Source organism: Sinocyclocheilus grahami, unplaced genomic scaffold, assembly GCF_001515645.1.
Source record: "Sinocyclocheilus grahami isolate Dianchi unplaced genomic scaffold, SAMN03320097.WGS_v1.1 scaffold200.1, whole genome shotgun sequence".
Taxonomy (NCBI): domain Eukaryota; kingdom Metazoa; phylum Chordata; class Actinopteri; order Cypriniformes; family Cyprinidae; genus Sinocyclocheilus; species Sinocyclocheilus grahami.
This window is the reverse complement of record NW_015505379.1, coordinates 905,197-918,726: the sequence shown is the minus strand read 5'-3', so window position 1 is coordinate 918,726 and position 13,530 is coordinate 905,197. Positions and strand designations below refer to the sequence as shown.

Sequence of the window (13,530 nt, the reverse complement as noted above, 5' to 3'; positions counted from 1 at the left end):
TTTTTTTTAAATATTATTTGACAATATTACTCTTTTTACTGTATTTGTGTTCAAATAAATGCAGCCTAAGAGACTTCTTTTAAAAACGTTAAAAAAAAAATCTGACCCCAAGTGGACAGTAGTATAAAACTGCCTCTTTACAAATATATTTGTATATAATATATTTAATCTTTTATTGTTGTAAAATGATTATATAACAGTTTCATAATTTGCCCAGGGTGCTTGGATATTAGATTACCTTTGTTCCCCTTTTTTTTCAAAGCAGGTGAGCTGACATTACTTCTTCGTGTCTTAACTGTCATTGGAAATGTTACTTTATTTTCTGTTTTAATGAACATTGTACTTCCCCCGCCTATATCTTATTGCACTGTTTGAGAAGCAGGAAGAACACGTGCTTAGTAACCACAAACAACTGTCTGTGTGAAAGCGAGAGGATTCACTTCACACTCACAACTGTAGAGCAGCACGCTGTGACTCTGGACATCTCTCAGCTGCTGCTGATGGAGCTCTACATGGAGGCAGTGGACTATCTGAAGGCTTATGACATCTCACCTGGTGAGACCACTCAACCCAAATTCACACTTCCTTAAAATATGTGTCTTGTTTGTTTACTTCAACCTTGTTATTTATTTTAAAAAATAATGACCAATCAATAGTTTTGAACGGCCATTGGTCATCTAGTACTCTCTTATGTAGCTATATATTGTGTTATGTTTTTCTGACAGTGACTGAGGATGAGATTGTGGATTCTGAATTACTACAGGATGTGTTTACTGAGGAGACAGAATGGGTTTCTCACAGCCCTTTGCCAACTGAGCCATGTTTGCCATCCACTCCAGTAAGACTGCAGTGCACGGAATGTTTACAGAAATTTTATACAAATCTGATTTGAATGATCTATCACTGAGTTCTTACTTATATGCTGTTATTGCTACTGTCGCATTCTAAAACTGATAATTCACTAAACAATTCAAATACATGATTTACATGTTACCACCTACTTAGTTGACCGATTTTATTCTTAGTGCTGGATTATTTGAGTGATGGGAATCTCCAGCATGGTCACCATTCAGTTATAAGGCTTGAGGACAATGTTGTAATGTTTTTCCAGACAACCGAGAATCCAGATGACTTGCTTCAGAAGAGAATAGTGGTTCTGAAAGGGGTTCTGATCAGTGAGGAGATCTACCTGACAGAGCTTGAGACGCTACTTACGGTAATATGGCTCTCAAACAGGACTTTCTTGCCATTCGTTAGTCAGCGCACATTTATAAATATTATTTCCTGACCTAAGCACTTCCTCAACATGGTATCAGAAGACTCTTACTTTACAGACTTTCTAAATAGCGAGTTATGAAGTAAAAACCACTGTGGTTAAACATCAGGTATCACTGTGTCTCTGGCATCAGATATCAGAGAAAGATAAATGTTATTTCTAGTGTATATTACTAAGCCTACATATAAACTACTTCCTTTATTAACAACAAAAAGCTTGACTGTGATACCATTTGTGGCATTGGTTGCAATTTTTTGCTTTGTTTGCAAACACCTCAGGAATATTTATAGTTTTCCATGCATTCTTGGTTAGGGTTTCTTCTCAAGCTCAAAACATCCTTTAGCACTTCTTTTTTATGATTGTCTACCAGTTTCTGAAACGCATTATTTAAATAGAACCTTCTTCGCATCTGCCACTTCCTGTAGGTCAACTTCTGTTTCCCTTAGTGAAGTATTGCTTCCCTTTCTAGTCAAACCATTAGTGGTTATCATTAAACTAGAGAGTTTCCAAAAAGTCCAGGATGACATGCAACATAATGTTGAAGTACAGAATGCATGAAAAGTGTTGTTTCTCAACCACTTCCTCACAGGAATTGTGTCTGGCATTTACCCGTGAAGATGCTTTATGTTCATTCTATGATGTATTTATAAAGTGTTTTTCAGTTACATTTCATTTCCAAATCTTTCTTTCATTCTTTGACATTTGTTAATTTTCTCTCTATAATTTCTCTTTCTCTGCAGCCCATGAAAGCTTTGAAGGCAGCAGCGGGAACCTCTCAACCTGTGTTGTCCACTAAGCAGGTTCAGACTGTGTTTTATCAAATCCCTGAGCTCAGAGATCTACACAAGGACTTTTTCACAAGCCTTCGGGCCAGACTGCAACCTGACGAATTGATGGATCCAGGGTCACAACAAGGCCTGGAGAGGGTGGAGGCCCCAGTGATGCAACTTTTATCTGTGGGAGACCTGTTTCTTAAGTTTGTGAGTTGTTTTATATGCAAACCTGTGGCTGGTAATGCTATGGAACTTATCATATCATACAATCATTAACAGAACACAGCAGACAGCGGTGATGATAGTTAAATATGGCTTATTTTTTCTTGACCTAATATCTGGTGTAATATAGGGATGTAATGGGTCACTCAACTCACAATGCAATACAATTCATGATACTGATTTGACAAGACAGTTTTTTTTTTAACAAAACGAGATTTAAGACAAATTAAAAGTGTCCTTTTATATTGCTTGGACAAAATTCTGCACATTTCATTGTGAAATTGAAATATGTCAAATAACAAAACTAAACTGAAATTTTAAAACAAACCCCAAATCAAATAAATTATACAACTAAAAGAAATCTTTTCATATAAACAAACTAAGGCTTTGCCTGTGCTCTTTCCATTTAAAATGAGAGGAAACACCTGTATTTTAATCACGATCCAAACAAAAATGCTGCATACATGGAGCATGAGCAGTTTTTAATCTAAATTAGATTGTATAATTTCAAAATTTGATATATATATATATAATATATTTAAACACTACACTAATATGCATTATACAGACACAAGATTAAAAGAAAACAACATCTAAACATTTCTGAAGACAGTCAGTTCAGACAGATACATTCATCATACTTCCACCCCCACCTGTATCGCGATTCATTTAACAACTGAACCACCTTGAATCGTCACATTTTTGTATCGATTTTAAACCGGCTCGAGGTGCATTGTTACATCCCTAGTGTAATACGAAACAATTGACACAATTTGTTGCATCAATTCAATGTTGAGTTCAATCAAATGAACTCGCTATCATTTTCACACTCTATGCAACCCAGTTTTTCCTACAGGCAGTTTGAAAAAATACAACAAAGCACAGATATATTTATTTGTTTGTATATTGTATAATAGCTTGATGTCATTTTGCAGGTCAACCAGTTAGGAGTTTATCGGGGCTTCATTGACAACTATGAGAATGCAGTGGAGATCGTGCAGAAGTGCATGCAGTCAGATCAGCGTTTCAGGACGCTTGCAGAGGTCTTATATTATTCCATTTTTGTTATCTTTATTGTCTTTTAGGGGAAACCACACAGATACCTTTGTCTCTTGTTATCTTTAGAGTATGATGTCCTCCAAAGGGTCAGACAATGTCAAAACTAAGTACAACTTTGAAGGTAAACAGTTCATTTTTTTGCTTCCCTGTATGATTCTGAATAATATTTAAACACTGGGAACATTCAATAATTCATACATTTGACTCCACAGCTCTCCTGTATAAGCCGTTAGACAGAGTGATGAAAACCACGCTCGTGTTGCACGTGAGATGCTGCTTAAGATCACAGCTTACATTTATTTATAAATATTCATCCATGCCTTTGGATTTATTAACATTCTTCTCTGTCCTCCTCAGGATCTGTGGAAGCACACGCCACCTGATCACCCCGACAGCATCACGCTGCAGGAAGCGCTTCGTCTCTCCAGCAGCTTCCTGTCTGGGGTCAATGAACGGTCGCAGTGCAAACGTTCTGTCAAGCTTAGCAGAGGAGAGGTACTCCCACACCTCACGTGACACGTTTCCTCATATGCAGATTTTTGTTCAACTTTATTAAACTTTAATATTTAGTGTTCATCATAATCATACATACATGTGTGCACGTCCACAGAGACGTCAGCTGATTCGTGATGGGTTTGTGGTAGATGTGTGTGAGAACGGGCACAACCTGAGACACCTCTTCCTGTACACAGACATGCTGCTATGTGCCAGACTGACAAGTGCTGGGTGGGTCTCCACCAATCACAGCCCACCTCAACATATGACATCATAATTTATATACCAGGGGTATTCAATGGACTACTTGCACAACTACTTCCGCGTTCTGCTCAGTACAGCTCGGGAGTTTCCGGTCAGCGTTTAGCGCACCTACATACAGACCATTTCTCATGAGAAAGCAGATTATTACTACGTTTTAGGGCTGGTGATTTAAAAAAAAAAAATCTCTGCATTAACATGAATTATCTTCAACCTGCTAAAATGTTCCTATAAATATATTTCTCTTCCAAATATGCATTCTGAATAATAAATATATATATTGCCGAGGTCCAGCATTTGTCTTCACATTTTTATCTTAGTGATCATATTTCATACCTGTTGAATTTACAGGTTTAAATGAATTTGACTGATAAACACCCTTACGAAAAATAACCATGGTTTTATGATAGTAAAAGTGTAGTAACCATGTTTTTTTTTTCCAATTGTATAACCAAATTTAAACTCCATGGTTAAATTATGGTTAGTGTAGCAAAACCCGGGTTTATTTGTGGTTTATTATGGTTTAGCTACAATAGCGAATTAAAAAAAATAAAAATAAAAAAAAAGTAAACCCTTGGCTAATTTTCGTAAGAGCAGTATTGCTTGTGTGTGTTGGTGCTCTTATTCCAATGTTTAAAATGGCTGAATGAATGTGCGGTAACTGCCTTGAAGAAATTTAACGATGTTAAACATTTAATTAATTTTTAACAGTAATTCGTTGACAGTGCGACTACTTTGAATATTCATATTTTGGCATCGCATACAGTGAAGTGATTGTGAATGAAAAAAGGACACAGAATAGTGACTTAACATTTAATACATATAAATAAAGGTTAATTCTGATCTTATTCATCAGATCTCACGTACACTGCAGTGTCGCGTTTACTAATTTAGAGCACTGACACCCTATGGTGAAACAGTCACGTATGTTTACCAGCTACTGCTTTCTCATATTGGCTTATGTTGGATTAAAACTTCACGTTCCATTGAGTTTGAACAATTCTGCACACAGTAATCATCAGAATATCTCTTCTCCTGTCTCTGAAAATGTCCGGATTTTGAAATCATCCCGCGGACTCTCATTTTAATAGGCATTTAAGTCAACTAGATGATTACGGCACATTGAAAATATACATAACCGGAAATAACTGAGCTGTACAAGTACAAGTAGTCACGTGCAAGTAGTCCATTAAATTTCCTGAAAATTCTGGTCTCTATATTTCTTTCCCAACGGAGGTCCAGACAATAGTTTTTTGGAATAGTTATAAACTTTCATCTGGGCATCGGAAGTACTTATCTTTTTTTACCCTTAAATTGTACACATAATACCTTAAAAGTACATATTAGTAGTTTAAAAGTATGTATTAGTACTTTAAAAGTAAATATTAGTTCCTAAATTGTACATAGTAGTACCTTTTGATGGGGTACTGCCGCAGTTTTGTACCAATTTTTCCGAGTACATACATAATAATTTGATTTTTTTAACATATTAGCATGATATGGTGTGAATGTAGTGTATGGGCTTAAATGTGTTTTCATATAAAGGAGGCAGGCACAGTACAGGTTTTGCTGGTACTTGCCGTTGGTCGGCCTGAAGCTGCTCTGGGCAGCTGAACATCTGCCCTCATCAGAATACCAAGTGAAAATCAGTAAAACAAGAGCCAAAATGTACCAACTCAATCAAGCACTCCAGCAACACACGGTAAGGCAATTCATATGTGACTAAGTGAGATTTTCGGTCCTTAAACTAGACAAACAATCAGTCAGTGTGTTACTTGTTTTGGCCAGTATTGCTAACAGAAGCCTAGATGCTAGCTAAATCTAAAACAAAAAAGTTCTCAAGAGGAAAAATGTTTCATAAAAAGTCAGTAGGAAGTCCCCTTTCAGATAGCAGCATATTTATGTTTTTTTGCAGAAAGGAGGCAAGGTGTCAGTTTCTCGTGCAGTTGATCGCTTGAGGCGCAAACTTGAAGAGTGGGAGATCTGGCTCCTAACAAACACGCCATCTTTTACTTTAGACCTACACAGCACCAGTGGAAAGGTAAAAGCACAACACTGTCACACGTGAACACACGCGAGCACATCCTATCTATCCAACAAGCATTCATTTTTTTCTATTCATTTTGTTTAATAAAAAAAACCCCTTAATTTTCATTTTTCATGATATATTTTTCCAAAGCAGTTCATATGGAGTTTAACAGAATAAACGTTAATACCCAAAATTAATTCAAATTAACTTAAAGATGACAGTGGCAAGTAAAAAAAACTCTGTAGGTTGTTTAGTTAGATGAGGAAGAAGTCTTGAGAGGAACCAGCATTTTGTGAAAAAAAGACCTACAGTAAGTATGACTAGATTAAAAGCCCTTTCACATCAAATGTTATTATTCAGAATTCCTTTTAAATTCTAATTCAGGTCGATTTCTGATTTGAAATTAGGTGGCAAACACAATGAAGTCAACGAAATATTAATTAATATTAATTCATTATTTTAACTAATTTAAAATAAAATAAAATCATGTAACTGTCATTTTTAACTAGAAAAATATTTAAAACATAGACAAAGCATTGTGTGAATGTTTTGAAAAAAAAATGTGTTGACGTTTAAAGGTGTATATAGATAGATAGATAGATAGATTTACCTTATTGGTCAATAATGCTTTTTCCTTCCACAGAGTCACACTATCCGACTATTTTCTTTGTATGACCTGAATGAGTGGAAAGAAGCCATTGAGAAACAGAGTGGAAACTGTGAGTGCATCTTCATCCAACTGTGTATTTTGTTCTGATGATTGATTGTACTGTAAGATTATAACCCCTTGCATTTGTGTGTGTGTGTGTGTGTGTTTCACAGGTATAGAGACGGTTCCTCCAGACCTGCTGTCTGTTACCGGTTCTTGTATCAAACTCAGAATGACTCAACAGCCTCCTCTTCACTGCGTTCAGTCCAGTAAAGCACCCTCTGTATCTTTCTTTCAGTAAATAGTGCTCTCACAATCCTCTCACTCACACTTGTGCACAAGGAACACTCTCTCTCTTATTGTGTCTTTCACAGATGAAAGTGCACATATATGTGGGAGCTTATATGTGATGGTTCATTCGGCGTGTGGTCTGCAAAACCTGAGCAGTAAGTGACAAAACACACGTTGTCTCTACAAGAATGGAAGTTTCCGAGCCACACATAAAACCCACAAACACATCACATATATTCTGCACTAAATATGGAGCATGTATTGCTTTCTTCAAACACTGTTGCCAAAGTAACACACCGCAAAAATACAATGTGCCCAAATAAGCTTTAAATGAAATTAATAAACATAAAAATACCATCCATTTTTCAATCAATATACATATAATTTGAAATAATGTACTATAGTTTGTATGCATTGAACAATACTTCCAGTAAGCTTCTTGTCTCTATTTCATTTGACCTTTCAGGTGCATATGTGTGTGTGGAGGTAGATGGCTTTGAGTTTTACGACAGACGAAAACAAACCTGCCTTTCAGCCTTCTGTGCTACACCACAATGGGATGAGGTGAGTGGGGGGAAGCTATTATGAATTTTTAGAAATTAGATCATGCATTCTGTGATTTGCTTTGTATTTAATACACTGAATTGAATTTAATTTATGGTGTATAGGAGCTTGTGTTTCAAGTGGATGGAGCTCAGCAGCTGTTCCTGGTAATTGTGTCTCAGTATGAGAATGGCACACAGGACAACATTGAGGGCAGGACGATAATAAATGTGAGTTCATGTACTGTTTGCTTCATTTTGTGTCCTTTTAAATGAGTTGTTCATCCAAACATAAACATCTTGTCATCATCTACCCATCCTCATTTTAAACCGGTATTATTTTTGTGACACTAAGCCTGATTTTTTTAAATAACTGACTGTATTCACATAAAACAGTCATACGCTTTAGATTCAATTGCACAAAAGTATGCAGTTTTGGTTAAGTCTGTCCATTTAGTTATTAATGTAATGCAGAAAGGAGCCTTATGTATGTGTATACGTGTGTGTGTGTTTACAGCTGGACACTGAAAACATGCTTAAGAAATGGAAGAAAGTCACTTGTTCTTTGGGCCAAGTTGATGTAACCTTGTCAATCAAGTACATGCCCCACCCTCTCGAGCCTCCTAGCACCACCCCTCTAGTACAGGAACCAGTGTTCTGTGTTCCGATTGGACAAGTGGCAATGTGAGTTTACCCTTACAAAATAAAAGTATTAATTTCTTTAAAGAAATATTACTAACCCCAAGCTTTTGAACAGTAGCGTATATATAGATATAGTAGATTCTGGTTGTCAAACATTAATATGTGATGAACTGTGATGCACTGTGGTTATTTTGGTAAGCACCTGCGAACTCATTATTTGTTTCTATTGTAATGAAATTCATGTAATTTGAGAGTGATTTAAGTGTCCAAATAATCTGTAAATTAGGAGGAGGACTGTTACAATACTAATAAACTTCTTTCGTCATGAGGTTTTGATGTGCTAGTGTGCACGTTTGTGATGCTTGTTTTTTAAGACGTGTAGAAATTGAGGTGTTTTGTCATCAAAAAAGGAAGAGGAAAATAAAAATGGAATAAGAGGACATGTTTAAAGGCTTAATTGTGTCTGTGTTTGTGTGTTTACAGGCAAGAGAGTGTGATGGTCCCTCACATTGTCCGTTCCTGTGTGGAGGAGGTTGAGAGGAGGGGTCTGAATGAAGAGGGGATCTACAGAATCTCCGGAGCCAGCAGCGAGATACAAGCACTTAGACATGCATTCAACACTAGTGAGTGTGTGTGTGTGTGTGTCTCAAACTGTTAACAGATTCTCCCAGTACTTATCTGAAAAGTGTGCTTCTCTCTCTCTCTCTGTAGATTACCGTGAGGCTGTGAGTAAACTGAGGACTGTAGATGTGAATGCTGTATCTGGCACTCTGAAACTGTACTTTAGAGAACTTCCTTTACCTCTTATTCCCTCTGAGCGATTCAAGGAGCTCGCAGATGCTCTAGGTGAGCCATTCACACACCCGAACACACAGTTGCACAGGTCTGTACATAAACATGCAGTGTGAGAAAAGTATATATTATGATGATGATGATGATGATGATGTTGAAGCATTTGAAATGATAATACATATATATCTCTCTCTATCCGGTTGTGGCAGACATTGCCGATCCATATCTCAGGGCTGACAGCATGCTGACTCTGTTGCAGGCTCTACCAGATGTAAACCGCAACACTCTCCTCTTCCTCTTACATCACCTGAGACGGTACACAACATCCTTTCAACTCGTAAACAATCACACGGATTTAGTTTCACCTCAGACTGACCTGAATCACTTTCGAAATTGATGGTTGTAAATAAGAAAAAGGTGTTTCTCGGTTTTATTATTTTTCTCTCCTTCTCGTGTACATCTTTTTTCTTTTTGTGTTTCTCAGTGTTGCAGAGAGGAAGGAAGAGAATAAAATGTCTCCGAGTAATTTGGCTACAGTGTTTGGCCCCAGCCTCTTGCGCCCCCCAGTGGCTCGTGTCGACATATCTCAAGAAGTGGTGGTTCAGGTGAGTTGTTTCTTTTTTACAAAATAAATGTTTGATGTGTCCATTGTAGTACTGTGGTATTATAAATAGTCCAGTGAGAACATTTCCTTGAAGCCTGACCGCTTAAGCACACATGCAGTTTTCTCTGTTCTGGGGTTTGTTTTAGAAGAAGTGAAACAACAAATTTCTACACTCAATGGATACTTGAGTATCTTCCCTACAATGGCGTGAGCTTATGAAATGAGGAGGAAAAATCCCATGTCTGTGTTTTTTTTGTTTTTTATCCAATGTATGTTCATGGTACATTTCCACTTGTTCTGGGACAATGGACTATTTATCTTAAACTATCAACAAGAAAACAAAATAATGCAATATTTTTATATTTTATGTTCATATGAACACTTTATTAAAGCCAAGTTACATAAAAATCTCAGCAAGTTAATGCATTTTTAATCTTCTTTGTTAATCTTTTTCTTTAAAAAAAAAAGCATATTTCTTTCTATTTTTTTTTTATGTGACCAAGATGTCACACATGCCATGCATCTAGACATCTCACAACTGTGTGTCCACGGGGGCTCTGATAGTGTTAGGAGTGTGTTATCCGATAGGCCTACACTTACTTGGCTGCTAGACAAAATAGAGGACATGTGGATATATTAGGGCACGAGAGTTAGCGAGTTAGACTTCCTGCAATATTGTTCTCAAAACAAGACAAGCGCGGGGCAGTTTGGCCCTTCAGGCTGTGAGAGATTTTTTTTTTTACATTAAATTAACTGTCGTCGGTCAGCCAGGCAGGAAGGCTGGGAACAGGTGTTTCCTGTGCAAGCAAAGCAGGTGCATCATTGGCCGTTTTGCTCGCTTTTACGGTCTCTCTCCATTTGTCTTTCCCCTTTCAGTCTCATGTGTGTGAACTTTTTTTTCATTTGGACTTTTTTTCTATAAATGAATCATGTTGTGCATTTTTTTTGCACAGATTTTTTTACGTTCTATACTTTGAAATGGAAACATTTATTAAATGTATGTATTCATTAAATAAACTACTTTACCAGGCTTGTTTCTTCTATCCTCACAGCCTCGTTTATATTCCTGTAAAAAAAAAAAACGGTCAACAGCATTTGTAGCATCATTTTTATTTCTGCAAAAACATTATTAAAAAATAAATAATACAAAGATGAATAAATAAAATCAAAACTGCCTCGATTTTGTTTTTTTAAATCGAGTTTATGATGACAGATGAGGCACTTACAATGGAACTGAGGGGAGTAGGTTTTTGGAGGATTTAAAAGCATAAATGTGAAGCTTAGAATTGTATACCTGTATGTGATATGTGCTGCAAAGCTGTGCAATTAGTCATTTTACGTTTCTGCTGTTTACGTAGCCACGTTACGTTTCTGCTGTTTACGTAGCCACGTTACGTTTCTGCTGTTTACGTAGCCACGTTACGTTTCTGCTGTTTACGTAGCCACGTTACGTTTCTGCTGTTTACGTAGCCACGTTACGTTTCTGCTGTTTACGTAGCCACGTTACGTTTCTGCTGTTTACGTAGCCACGTTGTCATGGCTACGAAGTTGTTAAAATTGTTACCGTAAGGGACCTGATTCAAATGGGTTGTAACTTTACACAGAAAATATTAGTAAATGCTTTCTACAGTGGAATATAACTTTACTCAGAAAAGGTTAGTAAGATATTCCTACAATGGGATATAACTTTTCACACAGAAGATAATTTATTTTTACACTATAATCGTGTTAACACGCTTTACGTCTTGCTTGACTTCCGAAACAGTATTACTATTTTATCGTTTACAGATCGTCTCCTTGACTTCCATTTTAAGATTTTTTCCCCATTTTTCTTTCAGTTTTTTTTTCTTTAAGAAAAGGAGGGGTGAGAGGAAGTTTTATTTTTATGGTAATCAACGTTATTCCACAGGTGCTGTCGATTATTGAACTTGTACGAACCCAGAACATTACTTTAAATTCATGATTAAATATACAGGTGAGTTTGGGACTTTTTTTTTTATGTGACCAAGATGTCACACATGCCATGCATCTAGACATCTCACAACTGTGTGTCCACGGGGGCTCTGATAGTGTTAGGAGTGTGTTATCCGATAGGCCTACACTTACTTGGCTGCTAGACAAAATAGAGGACATGTGGATATATTAGGGCACGAGAGTTAGCGAGTTAGACTTCCTGCAATATTGTTCTCAAAACAAGACAAGCGCGGGGCAGTTTGGCCCTTCAGGCTGTGAGAGATTTTTTTTTTTACATTAAATTAACTGTCGTCGGTCAGCCAGGCAGGAAGGCTGGGAACAGGTGTTTCCTGTGCAAGCAAAGCAGGTGCATCATTGGCCGTTTTGCTCGCTTTTACGGTCTCTCTCCATTTGTCTTTCCCCTTTCAGTCTCATGTGTGTGAACTTTTTTTTCATTTGGACTTTTTTTCTATAAATGAATCATGTTGTGCATTTTTTTTGCACAGATTTTTTTACGTTCTATACTTTGAAATGGAAACATTTATTAAATGTATGTATTCATTAAATAAACTACTTTACCAGGCTTGTTAACAATATTTATTATGAGGTAGAGCGTTAATTTAAACAAAAAACCGAAACGTTTTGTCACATTTTGTTAAACAAATAATTATATAATTATAACATTTACATATTATATGATAGCTTAAAATATTCACAAGTAATAAGACTTAAAAAGGCACCATATTAAAGATATGTTGTATACAGTCTGTATACTATATATATATAATGGGTGTGTGTTTTTTTTCTAGCCACATAAAGTTACAAAAACAATTTTAAAAAATGTATTACTTACGGGTACACAATCTTTAGCCACACTTAACATGTCTGTCAATGATGGAATCTGAAAACAATGTGCCTCTTACAATCCAGCAATAAGAGTCTTACACGTCTGACTGTCAGACTAAATACTGTGGACTGAACAGGATGCCATTTAAGTAACATCTTGAATAAAATATGGTGATTTTCTTTAATTGTCTTTTAATATTTGGATTAGATGCATCTCTTTCTGGAGGGAAGGTGCAAAATTTCTCAGAGCATGTGACATGGAAAAATACCTGCATGTTTAATCTGAAAAAATAATACAAATGGCTCTGTAATCTGGTGATGAATATATAGCACAACATACAAAAATACTCAGTTACTCACATTAAAGTATGTGAATATTCAATTGTTATGAGTGGCTCTGTGAAACTGCCTAGATTAGAGACAACTGAAATATTCCTTACCATGCATTTGGCTGAGCTCAAGCCCACCGCAGGCATTTCTTAAAGGAATAGTTCACAAAAATCCAAGATATAGATGAGTTTGTTTCTTCATCAGAACAGTTACAGACACACAGCTTTTCACGTCACAAGATATTGATGGACTGGAGTTTTCTGGATTACTTGTGGATTATTGTGATGTTTTTATCAGCTGTTTGGACTCTCATTCTGACGGCACCCATTAACTGTAGAGGATCCATTGGTGAACAAGTGATGTAATGCTAAATTTCTCCAAATCTGTTCCGATGAAGAAACAAACTCATCTTCATTTTGGATGTCCTGAGAGCAAGTATATTTTTTAGCAAATTGTCTTCTTTTTTTTTTTTTTTACTATTCCTTTAACTTTCTTTCCTATTCATGCTCACAATATCTCATTTTGTTAGACAGTTGGCCCAGGTGACCACGTTGGACATGCTGTCGGGTGGTACTGCTCATGCTCATTAGCCTGACTCGTCTTTGAAGTACCTGAGAAAGGATCCTGGGTGTGCTGCAATACATGGTGTGTTTCCTGAGTGACGTTTTCAGCCTTACTGTCCTCCTCCGCTTCTGTGTCTTTTCTTAGTATGCCCCGAGTTCCTCCTCTTTTGTGTGTGTGTGTGAAGTCTGATCCTCCAGATTGT

General features: G+C 36.6%; 1 protein-coding gene across 1 annotated transcript; it reads left to right on the top strand.

Moving 5' to 3' along the window:
* The first annotated feature begins 311 nt into the window (after positions 1-311).
* Positions 312-13,429, top strand: LOC107595295 (active breakpoint cluster region-related protein-like). Its single transcript, XM_016285649.1, has 22 exons — positions 312-555; positions 726-838; positions 1,112-1,216; positions 2,017-2,256; positions 3,207-3,314; positions 3,397-3,451; positions 3,543-3,595; positions 3,688-3,825; positions 3,941-4,056; positions 5,632-5,788; positions 6,002-6,127; positions 6,759-6,834; positions 6,938-7,033; positions 7,139-7,210; positions 7,522-7,619; positions 7,724-7,828; positions 8,115-8,281; positions 8,723-8,862; positions 8,951-9,085; positions 9,241-9,346; positions 9,516-9,636; positions 13,298-13,429. Exons 1-22 carry the CDS (start codon positions 501-503, stop codon positions 13,352-13,354), a joined length of 2,439 nt encoding a protein of 812 aa, XP_016141135.1. The 5' UTR covers positions 312-500; the 3' UTR covers positions 13,355-13,429.
* Positions 13,430-13,530: the final 101 nt, after the last annotated feature.

Excerpts from the sequence above, each read along its gene's own strand:
- LOC107595295 (XM_016285649.1), top strand. The coding sequence starts at position 501 with ATGGAGCTCTACATGGAGGCAGTGGACTATCTGAAGGCTTATGACATC. Across the intron at positions 8,282-8,722 it reads CCGATTGGACAAGTGGCAAT|GCAAGAGAGTGTGATGGTCC; the intron begins GTGAGTTTACCC and ends GTGTGTTTACAG. Across the intron at positions 9,086-9,240 it reads GGAGCTCGCAGATGCTCTAG|ACATTGCCGATCCATATCTC; the intron begins GTGAGCCATTCA and ends CGGTTGTGGCAG.